This window comes from Zea mays, chromosome 9 (assembly GCF_902167145.1).
Source record: "Zea mays cultivar B73 chromosome 9, Zm-B73-REFERENCE-NAM-5.0, whole genome shotgun sequence".
Lineage (NCBI taxonomy): Eukaryota > Viridiplantae > Streptophyta > Magnoliopsida > Poales > Poaceae > Zea > Zea mays.
In genome coordinates this window covers 19,570,679-19,588,855 of record NC_050104.1, presented here as the reverse complement: position 1 = coordinate 19,588,855, position 18,177 = coordinate 19,570,679, and the positions used below count along the sequence as shown (strand labels likewise).

The 18,177-nt window shown below is 45.7% G+C and overlaps 3 protein-coding genes across 4 annotated transcripts in view; 2 read left to right on the top strand and 1 right to left on the bottom strand.

Annotated features, from left to right (window-relative positions):
• LOC100281531 (glyoxalase/bleomycin resistance protein/dioxygenase) overlaps window positions 1-18,177 on the top strand; it is a 68,676-nt gene that overhangs the window by 9,403 nt on the left and 41,096 nt on the right. The window contains exons 3-5 of one of the 2 annotated variants that reach the window (XM_035962251.1): window positions 5,693-5,866; window positions 7,544-7,676; window positions 7,765-8,320. In XM_035962251.1, coding sequence (XP_035818144.1) covers window positions 5,700-5,866; window positions 7,544-7,676; window positions 7,765-7,821 — 357 coding nt within the window. In that variant the 5' untranslated portion in view covers window positions 5,693-5,699 and the 3' untranslated portion in view covers window positions 7,822-8,320. Of the gene's footprint in view, window positions 1-5,692; window positions 5,867-7,543; window positions 7,677-7,764; window positions 8,321-18,177 lie in introns of those variants that run through there. The other variant, XM_035962246.1, reaches the window with a different exon arrangement.
• On the top strand, window positions 725-1,861 carry LOC118473259 (uncharacterized). The gene has a single exon (XM_035962441.1). The coding sequence runs from the start codon at window positions 725-727 to the stop codon at window positions 1,766-1,768; it is 1,044 nt and encodes a 347-aa protein (XP_035818334.1). The 3' UTR covers window positions 1,769-1,861.
• Window positions 2,388-5,390, bottom strand: LOC118473284 (rRNA-processing protein FCF1 homolog). Its single transcript, XM_035962472.1, has 9 exons — window positions 5,296-5,390; window positions 5,146-5,211; window positions 4,962-5,067; window positions 4,402-4,444; window positions 4,231-4,303; window positions 3,921-4,008; window positions 2,944-3,000; window positions 2,764-2,842; window positions 2,388-2,649 (listed from the first exon to the last, which is right to left on the bottom strand). Exons 1-9 carry the CDS (start codon window positions 5,367-5,369, stop codon window positions 2,636-2,638), a joined length of 600 nt encoding a protein of 199 aa, XP_035818365.1. The 5' UTR covers window positions 5,370-5,390; the 3' UTR covers window positions 2,388-2,635.

Genomic DNA, 18,177 nt, shown 5'->3' with positions numbered 1-18,177 from the left:
AGAAGAACATGGCAAGAAGCGGACCCAGACATAGTCGGAGTCGACGATAACGTGGAAGGTAGGGGGACGGTGGTGCGGTTGGTCGCCTGAATAGCTGGCCCTAGCCAGGCGCCCAGGCCACGGGAGGCGGGAAAGAGCTAGGCGGCTAGCCCGGCCAGGCGCGACCAAGAGCTTGACGGTGACTTCGCCCTGCCTTGTGGATCCGCACCGCGGCTGGCACCACCGACGCGTTGGCCAGGGCGCCAGACACAGGCGGAGGAGCGATCGCATCAGCGGACGCCACCACATCGCCCTGGTGGCCACGGGGAGTAGGAGTCACACATGGCGAGGAGGAGCGTGGCACCGATGTCGGGTAACTGGAGGAGGTGGTGGAGTTGTGGCGCCGTCGGGGCGCAGCGAGGTGAGCAGAATAGCTAGGCTTTATAGGGAGGAGGGGCGGGCAGAGCGAGGTGAGGGGGATTCGTTGCGGAGCAGGCGGAGGTCGTGAACGGCGCGCGAGATGCGGTAAGCTGGTAGGCGGGCGCGACATGCGCGGAGCACCGTTAGAGCGAGGTGGCGGGCGGGTGCGGCATCGTCGGGGGGCAGGCTCGGGGAGGCGGCGGTGTGTGTGAGGTGCCGGCTACGGCCTACGGGTCGGGGGCGGGGCGTGCGGGTTGATTTGTAACATATGGAAGGGCAGGAGTAGAGATATATATACCCGTCGTTTTGTTCTCCAACCAACACAATGCTCGCGCCGCCTGTACCTGAGATGAGCATGGAGACGGAGCATGGTGGCCACGAAGAGGAATCGGCGATGCTCCCGTGCGTCGCGTTCTCATCGGAGCACGGTTACAAGTTCTTCTCCCTCGCCCACATGCGCATGCTTAACAGCGTCGACGTGCGGCCAATGCCTCCGGTGCTCGGCCGCCGGCTCGTGCCGTCTCCGTACGGCGGGATGGTGCTAGCCACGGATGTGTGCTACAGGCACCCGTGCCACCTCGTCGACCCCTTCACCGGCTCGCGCGCACCGCTGCCGGACCTGCCCATCCCCTTCTCGGAGAAGGAGCCGGTCGGGTGTCTCAGCGACGAGCCACGTCTGCGCTGCGCGCGCGTCACCGACGACGGGTTGGCGTGGGACTGGTCCCGGCGAGGCGTCATGGTGGCCCGCGGCGACACGGCCTTCTTCTGCGAGCACGGCGGCGAGCGGTGGATGCCGGTGCACCAGTCAAAGCTCGGCTCGCCCATGACCGTCAACTACCGCGGCGGGCTCTTCTTCGTCCTCGAGCTGCGCACGCTGAAAACTACAATCATCGACGCCGGCACGCTGCAGGCCCGCACGAAGATCCCTGCGCCGCCGGGCTTCGGCGACGTCGACTACGCCTACCTAGCGCCATCTACGGACGACGCGATCCTCCTGGTGCACCGCGCCGGGGACAGCGACGGCGTGGTCTTTACCAAAGCGTACCGCGCGCGGCACAGGGACAGCCAGAGGCCGCCGAGGTGGAGGCCAGTGCTCGACATCGGTGACCGCGCGGTGTTCGTCGACGGCGCGCATGGGTTCACAGTCACCGCCGACCCGACGGGAGCGAAGGCGAACCGCGTGTACGTGATCCTTGCCCATCAGCTGACGCACCCATGTGGGCGTCTGGCCGTCGCATACGACGTCGGCTTCACAGACCTTACGAGGCCAGAGCGCATGGGGCGGCTGAATCTAAACACCGGCGAGGTTGAGCCAATGTGGGGCCGTCCGCACTGGATCATACCTAGGAATGAATCGGGTCGTCGTTAAAGATCTATCAACTAATACAGTTTATTTACATTAGTTTACATACCGAGGCACTGTTTCTTCGTAAAGGGGTTTTTTTTTGAAGCATTAGAGAAATAAACGACAGATTTATAAAATACTTTGATTTTCAAAAGCCACTGGTAAATCTACCTGTAAGTTGCAATGCGAGAAATATTCAGCTCGCCTAGCCCTATTCTAGCGAGCGTATTGAAAAACATGGATCTATTATTATAAGAGGTAGAGGTCAAAGGCTTCAGCGACTCGTCATGTTCAAAGCGTTTATCGCAGCACTTAAACTTGTTGTGTCCGGTGGGTGAGATCACAGCGAGCATCAAATTCATCAGCTACCTATAACATAGTTTAGCATTAAAATAAGAGCTAGTGTGTTAGTGAGTGCTAAACTTCAGCACTGCTCGTGCTGCTTGTTTGATTTCATGTGCTAAACTTTAGTAAAGTGTTGTAGCACTGTAGAAATACAACAAGGCATAAATATCCAACGACTGTCGCAGATTGTTGTCACCTCCGTTCCACATTATGAGGGACTCTTTTGTTCATTCTCTATAAGAGATTCAGGAAGAGCCACTCTATTGGGATTTGGGATTATGGCTTGTAGCGCACAATATTGAGAAGCAAAAGGGAGCAGGATACCCGATCTTTTAACAAAGAATTACTTCAGACATCCCGCAACATTGTAGAAATGATAAGGTTGGTACATAATAAAAATTTCTTAGTAGTTACAGTAAGCTCAACCTACAAAGCAGCATTCTTATCCTAGTCCTTGCCGTGGCTTCAAACATGAAACAGTGACTTGGTCAGATGGACAAGTACCGCCACAGTATTACATCCCAGAACATCTCATGTCTGCACCGATCAGATTCTTGGTGCTGCAAGAATGCCAAAAAAGCATCAGAGTACTGCAATCTTATGTGATTGTAGGATATAAGCTAGGGACAGAGAGAACACAGTAACAAAGTTTGTCAGATGAAGATATCACATACCTCCACCAATTGTGGCCTCAGGGAGCCGTTCTATCGAATACCTATGTCTTGTGATGTACATGATTGGAACACCAGGAACCTGCAAAATTGGGGAAATGCCCATGGTACAAGCATGCATGAAAAAGCTTTTGCGATATTAGAAGCATGTCCTGAGCTATGAGCACTAAACACCAAACATACCTTTCTTATCCTCCTTTTCAAATCTCTATCACAAGTAGCAACTATGTAGCATTTGTGCTGCCACGTAAAATATATGGTTTAGAACAAATAAAACAAGATGCCTAGCATACAAGGTAAATAAACCAAAATAATCATTTGACTAGGTATTGTGAAGGTGAAGAATACAATCTAATGCAACGAAATGCACATTAATCAAAGCAAAATCATAACAAATAGATCTATACATTAAGATAAAAAGAATAGGACATATCATCTATAGGTGCACACGGGTATTTGATATCACTCACATGCAAGTTCCAGTTGATTAACTAGGAACAAATTTGGATACTACATACAGACACAATCCTTTAGACAAGCATGGGAAAAGGATTTCAGCGGAGAAAACACAAGTGCTATTTTTGGTTCACCTTGGGAACAGATATAGTAAAATCTCTAATCTCGGAAAACATAGCATTCAGCCACACCTATCAAATATTGGGCAGATCAGACCCAGTGCCGTAGATTCCCACATGAGTGGGGTCTGAGAGAGGGATAAACCGAGGCAAGCCTTACCACGCAAATGCAAGTCTGCTTCGAACCCTTAGAACCCACATCATGGTGACTCAGTGAGACAGCTCTCACCACTGCACCTGGCTGCCCTTCTACCTCTCAAAGATTGGGCAAAAGTAAATTCTAAAGCAATCAGACACCTCTCAAATGTTGGCTAAGCATAAAGTTTGAAATTTGAACAGCCAATGCTTCAAGAACTTGCATATATCTCTAAATTAACATTTGAAAAGAAACTAGGAATATACATTATATACACAATTAATTCACTTTTGTGCCCAATGTCGCAGTTTACTAGTGATAAGTGTAAGTCACAAGTTCCCTAGCAGGAGCTATCTTACGAACTCGCTATAGAGTTAGCACTTAATAGAATACTCCCAGTACTCATGCTCCAAACAAACAAAGGGTGTTCAAGAAGAGAGAGCTTTTACTTGAGTGACCCTCTCCACAATGCAGTCATCAGCATAGGTTCCCTTGTGTGTGCATGCTAATATTTGGAACCTAGGGTCCTTGGCAATTCTGTGAGGGAGGTAAATTAGATTGTGCAGATAGATGAAAGTTATGCTGAAGAATTTAGTATAACAGCAAGTACATGCAATCGACATCTTTATAGTGGAAGATAACAACAAGAGGCATAGATAAAAAAACTAATCTAACCTCTATTTGATACAATGAAGCAGATAAAGCCAAAAGAAGACATTAAATAACACAATGTGGGAACAGCATTGGATAGGAGCACACCTCAAGGCCACACGATACTTCTGCCCCAGCTTTTCAAGCTCAGCCATAACACAGTCCGTGATACATGGGGTACCTTCATAACAAGGCATCAGAGTTGAAAAGATATTAAAGGGGTATCTCAGTTCACCAAAAAGATAATGGGAATGCAAGATAACAGAGTTAAATGCTTACATTTTGCATAAAGGCAATCCATCATTCCCTTCTCCAAATCCAGCTGCATGGGGGAAAAGAAGATTTAGTCACAAATATGAGTGGCCCCATTATTATGTGTTAATGAATCAAATCCTGAGTTGAAGGGAACATTCTTATCACAGCAACCATATCGGATGGGAAATCGAGACAGTTATAACATGATTCCCAGTCCCAGAGGGGTTGGCTGCTGTTTGTTTTGCTATTTGCTAAAACAGTAAAACGGATCACAATGCTTATATCCTAACTTACTTAACAGTCATCCTAACTATTTGTTTTTAATTTCCCTAAGGTTTCAGTATCTGGTAAGAATCAGTAGCTCCAGCGAACAACGTGAAATTGTGCACAACATTTCTTGTGACAATACAGCATACAGAGTACAGATAAGCTGGAACGGGTCAACAATCAATTAAATCCACCACATTAACTCAGTATCTTCAATTATTAACTGAGTGAAGCAGTGGGCATGCAAGTATTGACCCTCTGTTGCATAAAAAATATATCAGTGAAATAGGAGAGCAGCAGATAATTAAACGACTAACCTTATTCTGTATCGAGAAATTGATGAAGTTGGTATCCACAATCACCCGATACGGCGGCCCCAATGCTGTGTTGTAGCTGAAGAACAACGCCGACGAAACCTGCGGCCTGTAAATCACAGAAGAAAACAACATCAACAATCCAAACAAGCACAGGAAACCAATCCGAGCGCAAACAAACACTCACACATTCCGGCCGAGTTTCTCCTTGTCCGCGTCCTTCTTCTTGTGGTTCAGCACATCCTCCTTGTACCTATCATACACAAAAATTAGAATTTCCAGTAGCATGAACCTAACCATAGGGGAGCGGACTGGCAGCTGGAGATGGTTGCCTTACTTATTGATGGTTTTCTTGGTGATAATCTTCTTCACCGCCGCGAATTTAGGGCCCTTGCTCTTTGCCTTCCCCATCTCGAGCCAAACCCTAGCACCCGCAGCTACCTCGCGCTCTCCACGGCAGTCGGCGGCGCCTGCGTCTAATGCTGTCGAGAGGTCGGCGGAAGAGGAAGGGTTTTCGGGTTTTCGCCTCCGCAAAGGAAGAAGGCGGCTGCTTGGTGGGCTCGCTCTGGTTTGATAAGTTGGGCTTTTATTGCCCAACACGGCCCAAGTAGTCGAATTTGATTCGTTGGGTTTGTGTTGCTCGCCGTCTGGGCCGTTGGATGTGAGAGTGCTGCTGACTGCTGTCCTCGTTCGTTGACGGCCTGATCCGGAGGACTAGAGGAGGGAGGGGGGTGGTGGGGAATGGCGGCGGCGACGCTCCGGTGGGTGCTGCAGCTGCACCGGGACGTACCGCGGGCAGCACGGTTCTACTCGGAGGGTCTCGACTTCAGTGTAAACGTCTGCACGCTCCGCTGGGCCGAGCTGCAGTCGGGGCCGCTCAAGCTCGCACTCATGCACACCAACGACAGGTGCGGCTACTGCTGTTTGTTTATACCGCGCTCTCCTCGTAGTATTATCCTCTTCGTATAACTTCGGCCTTCAGATGGATGCGGATTCGGAGTTGTGTGAGGTTCATGTGTTCGATGAAATGTGTGTGTGCAGCACTTGGTTTTATTTAAGTTCTGAAAACTTGGGTGATGGGCTGCGAGATTAGTGAAGAATCAAGTCAGTTTTCATATGACAGTCGTGTCAACTTTGGAGCTATGCCTTCATTGAAGAGGGAAAAGAGTTATAGAAACAGGATCACAGATCTCACACACACCAGGAGCACACCTCCTCCTGCATAAAAAGACCCGCAGGTGAAACTAAGAGAATATCAAACACAATAGGCGAGGCTGCTAGTGAACATCAGCACTCCTATAAAGCGAAAGACTCTTTTATTTTCCCTGCACCCACCTGCAAGGCTGCAACGCCGACAGTGAGCTATGCTCGAAAATCCTTTTAATTACACTCTTTCCAAATGTTCCACATGAACATGATGTAGATCGTGATTCCATCGAAGTCTCTTCTTCAGTCTTTTGTGATGAGAGAGGTTGTCAAACCCACCACTCGCTGATGCTGTCGAAATTTGATGGGTCTACTTGCTGCAGTAAGACCAACCCTTTCCCAGGAGAGGATCTGGTTCCAGATATCAAGAGCGAAAGGGCATTGCAAGCAGAGGTGGATTTTAGGTTCTATAGGTCCTTGGCAGAGCGAGCAAGAGGTTTGGTGTGGCCATCCACGGCGGGCTAGATTGTTGGCAGTGAGCAGCTTATTCTGAATGAGAATCCATGCAAACAAATTGCACTTCTCAGCTCTTGCATTCCAAATGTGGTTAACCTTGTGGCGTCTATAAGTACTCAGTAACTTCTTCTGTGGATATGATCTGTCGATCTGGCGGTTCAAAATTCCTTCTTTTTATTTTCACTAGCATCTATCAACATAGAGGAGTAGTGAGGCAGGCTAGCTTCGCTGCATCCTGGGGAGGGGGAGGACGCTAAACTAATCTCGTTTTTGTGTGTAGGAGTGCCCGCCAAATGGAAAATGTCAACGAATCCTTCATTTGTGGGCAATGATTTGCACTGCAGGTTGATAGTGGGCTTTGAGCAAGCTCAGACTTTCGAGTAAAAGTTCTTTATGTTGATCAGCTTGGTCAGACTTACAATAGGACATGTACCAAAGAACATAACATACAACACAAACTTAGTGACCCCATAAAGAAAATAACTCTGAAAGTGAATTGTATGGAAAGAGTGTTGGATCTATCGCATGAAAATATGAGATCCATGGAAAAGTAGACCAAAACATACTGGACAAACTTTGTGACCCTATAAACATAACAGATCTGAAGTGTTGGATCTGGGAGGTTGCCAGTTCTTGGGAAAAAAATCCCAAACATTGCTTGAAAATGATACTTCAACTCTCCAATACATTTCATAGTCCTCGTTACAATCTTGCTATGTCAAAGGCAGTGCATGAAAACAAGTGACCCCCAAGAGTCAAAAGAAATTGCTCTCCTTGGAGCTTTTCTCAGTTTTTTGTGTGGATTTCAAATTCCATCATCATATAAACATAAGCTACACAAAACACATAGGGGATTCTCCCCCCCCCAATTGGCCAGTGCATGAAATCATAACTATTATCTTATATTCTGTACATGCTTGCAGTAATCTTGCATCGCAGAGAGTCTATTCTTCAATGCTCTCCTTCACTGTACCTGACATAAACAGTGCCGTATCGAAGCTAATGGCATTGGGAGCCGAGTTGGATGGGCCAATCAAGTATGAGATCCATGGAAAAGTATTGTCTCTATATTCCCACGATTTCCATTTATGTATTTCAGGACGCAGAATCATTTACATGACGTTTCCTGTTTCTTCCAACGCAGGTTGCAGCACTGCGATGCATCGATGGGCACATGCTAGGCCTGTACGCGCCAGCTTGAAGAACGCGTGTCACAACGAAAGTATTGAGAAGTTCCATTAACCACTCACTGAAGACTGATGTGTATGTCCGGCAAAAGATCTTTCCGCGTAAGACAACTTACTGGGTCTGGTGTGCATGAAGCGGCAGAACTCCTTTTGTTAGCAAAATCACGAGAGACACGGTGGATGGTTTGCAGTCTACCATTCTCTTCCTCGTGCTGCTGGTTATGATGCACATTTTTCTCGAACTGAATGTGCCTAGCAGGTCGTCGTGGTAAGCTGAAGCCAGGTTTCAGTGGTCCTGCTCGGTCATGGCCTTGCTTCATGGCATTGTGCCAGTACATCTAATTCAAGTTTCAGTTGTAGTTTGACTGACATTACATGTGTGCGTAGTTTCAATTTGCAATTCAAGTGCAGGAGTGCTCTGCCCCTGATCATCCATGTAATTGAAATTCTTCTGTAAGCATTTGTTCTGACAGTATAATTGTGGACCATAAAGTTGCTGTTAACTTGTGTGTAGCTGCACTGTTCTATTTTTTTTCACTTTTAGGGCCCGGTTGGTTTCCTTTAGTCCAGGGACTAAAATTTAGTTGGAAGACTAAAGTTTAGTCCCTACCCTGTTTGGTTTTGGGACTAAAAATATTCAAAAAATATTAAATGAATCATAAGAGGACCAAATACCTTTTAGTATTCTCCCGCCATTAGTGCAACTGAAATAATGAAGGGCAAAAAGTGGAATTAATATGGTTTAGTCCCTTTTAGTCATCCCTTGAGGGACTAGATAATAAAACAATTTAGTCCATATTTTAGTCTCAGTGTTTGGCTATTTAGGGACTACCAAACTGGGCCTTACTACCTGTTTGGTTCCTTTAGTCACTAGACTAAACTTTAGTGACTAGGTTTAGTCACTAAAGTATATTGTTTGGTTTTAGTGACTAAACCGGACTAAAGAACATTAATTGCTGTGAATAATGACTGTATTACCCGTATTAATTAGTGGATGTTTGCTGCAAGAAGAAAGTGTAGAGGACAAATAAGGTAAAAATCCTAATTTAGTCACTTCGAACTAAAGTTTAGTCACCTCACTTTAGCTATCATGTTTGCTTATTTAGTGACTAAAAGTAACTAAACTTTAGTCACTAAACTTTAGTCGCCCCAAACTATAGATGGCCAATAGTGTCGGGCTAATCGGGACATCACGGCACGGCATGGCCCGATGGGTACTGTCGTGCCTGGGCCGAGCACCGGGCACGCTGGGCCGGCACGGGCACGGCCCGATTAGCCCGGAAGCACGGTTAGCCCGCTCTGTTTGTTAACCTAAAACACGTCGCCCCCTCCCCCCATCGGGCCCTGCCTCGTCAGTCTCACTCGCTTGCCTCGCCTGTTGTCTCTCGCCCTCCTTCTATCCGTCTGCGATTTAGGGGCGATTTTGGGGGTGATTTGTCGATTCGTCTCCACCGCCGCCTCACTGTTCGACTCCGCCGCCGCCTCGCCTCTAGGTTCGAGCCTCCGCCCTCCGGTAGGGTCCTCCACCGCTCCCTCCACCTCTAGGCTCTGGCTTCCCCTCACCTGGTGGCTGCTTGGCTGGTTGTTCGATCACGGATTTGGTTACGTCGTTACGGTAAGCTTTCGATGTTCGTCTTCTTCTTCCTCTAGTCGACGTCTCCGACGAGTTTGAGACTTCTTAATCTGGTGCTTGTTCTTGTGATATGTGCTCAATCCCGAACCCTAATCTACTCTATTGCCTTCTTGCTCTGTGATTGTACCTATGAGGGACCGATTTGGTGCTCCGGCTTTGGTAAGTGCTTAACCTGTTCTTGTGATCTATGTTTGTGATATGTGTTCGAACCATAAACCCTAATCTACTGTAATACCTTCTTGTGATCTTGTTCTCTTATTATAGCCGACGTGAGGGACCGATCTGGTGCTCCGACTTTAGTAAGTTCTTAATCTGGTGCTTGTTCTTGTGATCTATGCTTGTGATCTGTGTACCAACCCTAAACCCTAATCTACTCTAATACATTCTTGTGATCTTGTTCTCTGATTATAGTCGTCGTGAGGGACCGATCTGGTGCTCCGACTTTGATAAGTGCTTAATTTGGTGCTTGTTCTTGTGATCTTTACTTGTGATCTGTGTTTGAAGCCTAAACCCTAATCTACTCTGATTATAGATGCCCGTGAGGGACCGATCTGGTGCTCCGGCTCTGGTAAGTTATTAATCCAATGCTTGTATTTGTGATCTGTGTTGGTTCGAACCCTAATCTAACTATCTTCTTGTTCTGTGATTGCTAAACATCTTCATTGATGATGCATCATATAATTCAGATTGCTAAACATCTAAATTCATATGAACATGATAGATTGCTTGGAAATGTTGTTTTTCCTATGAAAACTAAGTTCCTTAAGTACTGGAGGGATATTCCACTTCTCTATTCATTTGCATTCATTCTTGATCCTAGAGCTAAATTGAGGGGCTTCAATAGAGTTCTATCTATTTTAGCTGGTGTCACACACTATGATTACTCTGGTTATTTAACTTGTGTAAGAGCACAATTAACTGAGGTGTTTAACAAGTATGAAGCTAAGTTTGGTGCAGTGACCTCAATTAGACCCTCACAAACAACAAGGACTGGTAAGAAAAAGGACTAACTGGGGTATGATATATGGTGATGATGATGATGATTTGTTTTCAACCCCAGTTGGTGGAACCGGTTCTTCTTCCGACCCACTCCATCTTCTCTATCTAGACACACTTCAGCTAGTGCTTTTTGAAAGTCGCCTAGAGGGGGGTGAATAGGCAAATCTGAAATTTGCAAAGTTTAGGCACAACTACAAGTCGGGGTTAGCGTTAGAATTAAACTCGAGTCCGAAAGAGAGGGTGAAAACAAATCACAAGCGAATAAGAACGGATGACACGGTGATTTGTTTTACTGAGGTTCGGTTCTTGCAAACCTACTCCCCGTTGAGGTGGTCACAAAGACCAGGTCTCTTTCAACTCTTTCCCTCTCTCAAACGGTCACCTAGACCGAGTGAGCTACTCTTCTCAATCAGTCGGGACACTAAGTCCCCACAAGGACCACCACACAATTGGTGTCTCTTGCCTTGATTACAATCGAGTTGGAAACAAGAAAGAAGGAAGAAGAAAAGCAATCCAAGCGCAAGAACTCAAATGAACACAATTGTCTCTCTCGCTAGTCACTATTTGATTGGAATGATCTTTGGAATTGGGAGAGGATTTGATCTCTTTGTTTGTGTCTTGGAATGAAGTCTAGAGCTCTTGTATGAGGTTTGAGGGCTGAAAACTTGGATGCATTGAAGTGTGGGTGGTTGGGGGTATTTATAGCCCCAACCACCAAATTGACCGTTGGTGGAGGCTGCTGTCGTATGACGCACCGGACACTGTCCGGTGCGCCAGCCACATCACCAGGCCATTGGGTTCCGACCGTTGGAGCTCTGACAAGTGGGGCCACCGGACAGTACGGTGGTGCACCGGACAGTCACTGTTCACTGTACGGTGCGCCTTCTGACGCCTGCTCTGACTTCTGCGCGCAGTGAACACTGTTCACTGTTCCTGTACCGTTGCAGACGATCGTTGGCGCTTGGAGTTGTTGCTCCGCTTGGCACACCAGACAGTTCGGTGCTACACCGGACAATCTGGTGAATTATAGCGGAGCGGCCTCCCAAATTCCCGAAGGTGGCAAGTTTAAACTGGAACTCCCTGGTGCACCGGACACTGTCCGGTGGCACACCGGACAGTCCGGTGCGCCAGACCAAGGCTGCCTTTGTGTTGTCTTTTGCTCTCTTTGTTTGAACCCTTTCTGTAGCACCCCAAAATCCATTTTTGGGAAAGTTAGTAAAATCCTCTACAAGCTTTGAATTGGAATACCTTTTAATCATAATTTACTTCTAAAGTTATATCTCCTAAAAGATCAAATGAGAAGTATCCCGATATGATTTTGGTTATTCCTTCATAAAAAACATATAAAATAAGTATTCTCTGAAAGGATTTTTATAAACTATTTCTTAATGTACTTTTTTCTGATCTTGTATGCATGAAGGCATATTTAAAAGACTTTGCGTAAATAGGATAATAGATAAAATAATTAATCAAATAATATTTGCATTTCATGCTGCCATTTTTTTTGAATGATGCATTTGAGTCAAAGTTGTAACCTCATTTTAAATTCGAATTCAAAATTTAAACATGAATTAAGTTTAGAATCTGAGAATAAGAGAAAATAAGAAAGAAAATGAAAACAGAATTAAATAAAAAGAAGACCTCTACCACTATTGGGCCCAAAAATCCCTCGGCCCACTCAACCATGCTCCCCTGCGCAGCCTAGCTATCCGCTGTCGCGCCTGCACTCGGCCTCATGATGTCTCACACGCGACACACTTACATGTGGGCCCCAGTTGTCAGGTTCATCTCCCACGCCGTGAATTTCGCAACGAATCCGAGCTGCACGGCAACCGTCCGCGTGGAGTCCGCCATCCCCGCCCGGATCCTTGCGACCGACCTTCTCGGCGCAGGAATCGGTCACAGGGGAGACTCCGCCCTCAACCATAAATATGGCCGTGACTCTTTACGCCTTCACAGTCGTGTATTGAGGGAGCGACGAGCTGTGTATGCGATGAGAGAGAAACCCGCCACCGCATGGAGATTTCCTTCATGGCGTGGGTGTGCGTGCCGTGGCATGGCTGTGACCTCTCGGACCGTCTCGCGCGGGGCTTCACGGCCTACTCCAGGCGCCGCCGTAGTTCCCAGGGTCTCCCTGCCATTACCGCAAACACAGAGAAAGAGGGAGCCCCGCCATGGCCGTTCCTCACATGCGCACGGTCGCTTTTGCCAGAAGACTCACGCCGCGGATCTGCTTATGGCGTGGGGGCTCTGGGCAAGCCACGCCTCGCCGGGGGAGAAACAGAGGGATGACCTTGGTTCGTTGCTCGCCGGGGGGGAACTTCGCCGTGGAGAGACCTGGCAGGGTAGGGATCACCGGCTGCTCGGGCTCTTGTTCGGCGGACACCACCGCGGATTGGGAACGCTCACTGCTCTGTTTACCTCACATGAGGAAGACGAAGGAGGACCGTTGGATGCGCAATGAAGAATGGAGGTAAGAGGTTTGTTTTCAGTCGTGGATTGGAAATCCAAGGGTCGGAACGGTTTAATGCGGGGGAGAGATTTTGGATTGTAGGATCTTGATCCGATGGCCAGATTTGCGTACCGGTTTGTAGGGCTCGGATTTAATCTGAGCGCTTGAACTAGGTTCCAACGGCTGAAATCTATCCATACCTCTTCGTCGTTGCTTTTATGCTAAAGAGCCCTCGGAGTTTTGTGGAATCAACCCGCCATCCTGCGCGGTGAATACTGAGTCTTAGGGAAAATGTGATTTAGGCCCCTGACCTTTTAAGAAATATTGTGCCCGGTCCATAACACTTAGGATATTCAGAAAATAATAAAGAAATAGGTTTTTAGTATGAAAATAATTCTATAAACTTGTATAATTCATAGTTAATTCATTTTAGCTCCAAATTGAGTCATTCCAGTTGCAATAATTTTGTACTACTATTGTCTATCAACCATTAACACTGTTTAGCCATGAAACGTGAATTAAAATTATTCATTTGGATTAATCTATTCTAAGTACTAAATAATTTCGGAAAATCATAACTTAATAACCGTAATTCCGAATTTAGTGGTTCTTGTTCCCACGATCTCGTAGCGACGCGTAGATTATTATTACGCAGTTTGTTCTCATGTTTGGTGTGATGTTAATTTTGCCTATACAATGTTTGTCTATATTGCTACGTTTAGCAGTGAGGTCACGAGTCACCTGAAGAGCAAGTTGGTACCTGGAATCTCAAGTCTCAGGCAAGTTGTGCCCTTGATCACTTCTTTTTACCCAGTCATGTTCTAATTAATCATAATGATCTGCATAGGTTAATTTTGATGGGACCCAATAGGTTACCCTAGTTTGACTATCTTTATACCTTGTTCACCACTGGATTTTCGGGTAGTACCTGCTATTGCTTTATGTGGTTTTGGGTATAGAGATACATTTTATTCATGATTATCTTTTATTATCAGTTATTATTTACTGTTCATGATAAGATCATTATGATAATTGGAACATGGAGAACCACCCGGAAAAACAGTGCTACCACAAGGGTTTATGGACGCCCTTGGCTAACTAATTAGGAAAGCTAGTGGAAGACTACCTTACCCGAAAGGGGCAAAGGTAGTAGGGGAGTGGTCAGTGTAGGGAGGTCCTTGGTTGATTTTGCTGCGATGGCGGTCAGGCGAGGGATTCCTGCACTAGAGCTTCCTATAAACTGTAGCGGGTTTTCTGAAGCTAGTGGAACTTTGTAAAGGCCTCGTAGTGTTACCCTGCCTCGCCTCCTCGGTAGAGGCGTATGGGATTGGCCGTCTCTTGGCAGATGGGTAACATGACTTGTGGGTAAAGATGCGCAACCTCTGCAGAGTGTAAAACTGGTATACTAGTCGTGCTCACGGTCATGAGCAGCTCGATTAAAGATGCGCAACCTCTGCAGAGTGTAAAACTGGTATACTAGCCGTGCTCACGGTCATGAGCAGCTCGGACACTCACATGATTAAATTATGGAACTTAAACTCAATTCGTCATATGCATTGCATCGCAGGTGATGTTGTTACTTTTGTTCTACTACTTAATTGGGTTGGTATTTACTTATACTTAGTAATTGCTAATAAAAATTTGACCAACTTTAAAAGCAATGCTCAGCTCTAACCATCCTCTTTGATAAGCCTTACACTTCACGTGAGCTCCCACATTTGGCGAGTTCATGCACATTATTCCCCACAACTTGTTGAGCGATGAACGTATGTGAGCTCACTCTTGTTGTCTCACACCCCCCACAGGTCAAAAACAGGTACCGCAGGATGAGGCGCTTGGAGGATGCTGTGACGAGTTCGTGAGAGGTCTAGGCCGTCGTCTCCCAGTCAACTTTGGGTTGCTGGACCGTTGTCTCCTTATAATGTAATTATTTATTTTGTATAACACTCCTGTTATGTAGTAAAGATGTGACATTCGATCCTGTGCCATGATTCATCATATGTGTGAGACTTGGTCCCAGCACACCTGGTGATTATGTTCGCGCCCGGGCTTTGGACCCCTAAAACCCGGGTGTGACAGAAGTGGTATCAGAGGAATGTTGACTGTAGGACGAAACCTAGATAGAACTGGACAACCATTCTCTACTTACCTTTGCCACTCTGATTCTTTCTAAACTTTTCTTAATCTTTTCTCATCTATTTCCGCTTTACTCTGAATACTCTTACCTTTTTCCTTCTAAAGGACAAACTTGGATTTCACACTTTGAAATCATGTGCTTAAAGTGACTTTTAGGAATACGAGACCTACCCTTAGGAACAAAAACAAAACTATTATTTTTTTATCTATATGCTCGAATGCTTGTTCTTATGATATCTGTCTGATTTGGATCTTTGATTGAGTGTGATGGGTTGTGGAGTAATGTCCACAAATACATCTACATATACACATAGGTATAAAAAATATTTATAAAATAACTAGACAACCTAGATTATCCCCATTGGAATATATCTAGCTTAAGAGATTTATCTTATCCTAAAAGATCCCATTCTAACCAATTCATCTTATCTTAAAAGACTCTCTTATCCTAATAGATTCATCTTATCATGAAAGATTCATTTTATCCTAACCACTATATTTATCTGATCCTAAAGTAACCACCAGGACCTAATCCAAAATAATGAGATCTTAACTAGTTTAATCTAGTCGTACCAACCTAATCTATATTCTATCTAATCTATTATGATCTAATGTAGAGTAAGTTACTTAATGCTGGTACAAAGGATTAAGCCATACTCCAAATCCGCTTAAGCTTAAACTGGTGACCTAGATCAACTCGGCCATACCCAACAACTTGACCTACATAACAAATCTATCTTAGCCTCTTGTCCCAAACTCGGATGGAGACACCAAAGAGCAAGACTCGAAAAGGACAAGATAAACCTCGTCAAGGAAGGAGAGAAGTCAAACTCGATCTTCAGATGCATTACCACCCAACAAGGAGTCCTTTCTCACCATAAACTTTCTTACACTAGGATATTCTTGCCTTAACCAACCCATCTTTCGTCCTACATAATAAAATGAATATACATATGGATACCCATGCTTTCCTAATCACTCAAAAAAAGAGGCTCTTGGTTTTTGAAATAATTAGAAACTAAAAGCTAAATTGCAAACCACTCTTCCTATATCCTTTTCTTACAAATCTCGGGGACGAGATTTCTGTTAAGGGGGGTAGGATTTGTAGCACCCCAAAATCCATTTTGGGAAAGTTAGTAAAATCCTCTACAAGCTTTGAATTGGAATACCTTTTAATCATAATTTACTTCTAAAGTTATATCTCCTAAAAGATTAAATGAGAAGTATCCCGATATGATTTTGGTTATTCCTTCATAAAAAAACATATAAAATAAGTATTCTCTGAAAGGATTTTTATAAACTATTTCTTAATGTACTTTTTTCTGATCTTGTATGCATGAAGGCATATTTAAAAGACTTTGCGTAAATAGGATAATAGATAAAATAATTAATCAAATAATATTTGCATTTCATGCTGCCATTTTTTTTGAATGATGCATTTGAGTCAAAGTTGTAACCTCATTTTAAATTCGAATTCAAAATTTAAACATGAATTAAGTTTAGAATCTGAGAATAAGAGAAAATAAGAAAGAAAATGAAAACAGAATTAAATAAAAAGAAGACCTCTACCACTATTGGGCCCAAAAATCCCTCGCCCACTCAACCATGCTCCCCTGCGCAGCCTAGCTATCCGCTGTCGCGCCTGCACTCGGCCTCATGATGTCTCACACGCGACACACTTACATGTGGGCCCCAGTTGTCAGGTTCAGCTCCCACGCCGTGAATTTCGCAACGAATCCGAGCTGCACGGCAACCGTCCGCACGGAGTCCGCCATCCCCGCCCGGATCCTTGCGACCGACCTTCTCGGCGCAGGAATCGGTCACAGGGGAGACTCCGCCCTCAACCATAAATATGGCCGTGACTCTTTACGCCTTCACAGTCGTGTATTGAGGGAGCGGCGAGCTGTGTATGCGATGAGAGAGAAACCCGCCACCGCATGGAGATCTCCTTCATGGCGTGGGTGTGCGTGCCGTGGCATGGCTGTGACCTCGCGGACCGTCTCGCGTGGGGCTTCACGGCCTACTCCAGGCGCCGCCGTAGTTCCCTGGGTCTCCCTGCCATTACCGCAAACACAGAGAAAGAGGGAGCCCCGCCATGGCCGTTCCTCACATGCGCACGGTCGCTTTTGCCAGAAGACTCACGCCGCGGATCTGCTTATGGCGTGGGGGCTCTGGGCAAGCCACGCCTCGCCGGGGGAGAAACAGAGGGATGACCTTGGTTTGTTGCTCGCCGGGGGGGAACTTCGTCGTGGAGAGACCTGGCAGGGTAGGGATCACCGGCTGCTCGGGCTCCTGTTCGGCGGACACCACCGCGGATTGGGAACGCTCACTGCTCTGTTTACCTCACGTGAGGAAGACGAAGGAGGACCGTTGGATGCGCAATGAAGAATGGAGGTAAGAGGTTTGTTTTCAGCCGTGGATTGGAAATCCAAGGGTCAGAACGGTTTAATGCGGGGGAGAGATTTTGGATTGTAGGATCTTGATCCGATGGCCAGATTTGCGTACCGGTTTGTAGGGCTCGGATTTAATCTGAGCGCTTGAACTAGGATCCAACGGCTGAAATCTATCCATACCTCTTCGTCGTTGCTTTTATGCTAAAGAGCCCTCGGAGTTTTGTGGAATCAACCCACCATCCTGCGTGGTGAATACTGAGTCTTAGGGAAAATGTGATTTAGGCCCCTGACCTTTTAAGAAATATTGTGCCCGGTCCATAACACTTAGGATATTCAGAAAATAATAAATAAATAGGTTTTTAGTATGAAAATAATTCTATAAACTTGTATAATTCATAGTTAATTCATTTTAGCTCCAAATTGAGTCATTCCAGTTGCAATAATTTTATACTACTATTGTCTATCAACCATTAACACTGTTTAGCCATGAAACGTGAATTAAAATTATTCATTTGGATTAATCTATTCTAAGTACTAAATAATTTCGGAAAATCATAACTTAATAACCGTAATTTCGAATTTAGTGGTTCTTGTTCCCACGATCTCGTAGCGACGCGTAGATTATTATTACACAGTTTGTTCTCATGTTTGGTGTGATGTTAATTTTGCCTATACAATGTTTGTCTATATTGCTACGTTTAGCAGTGAGGTCACGAGTCACCTGAAGAGCAAGTTGGTACCTGGAATCTCAAGTCTC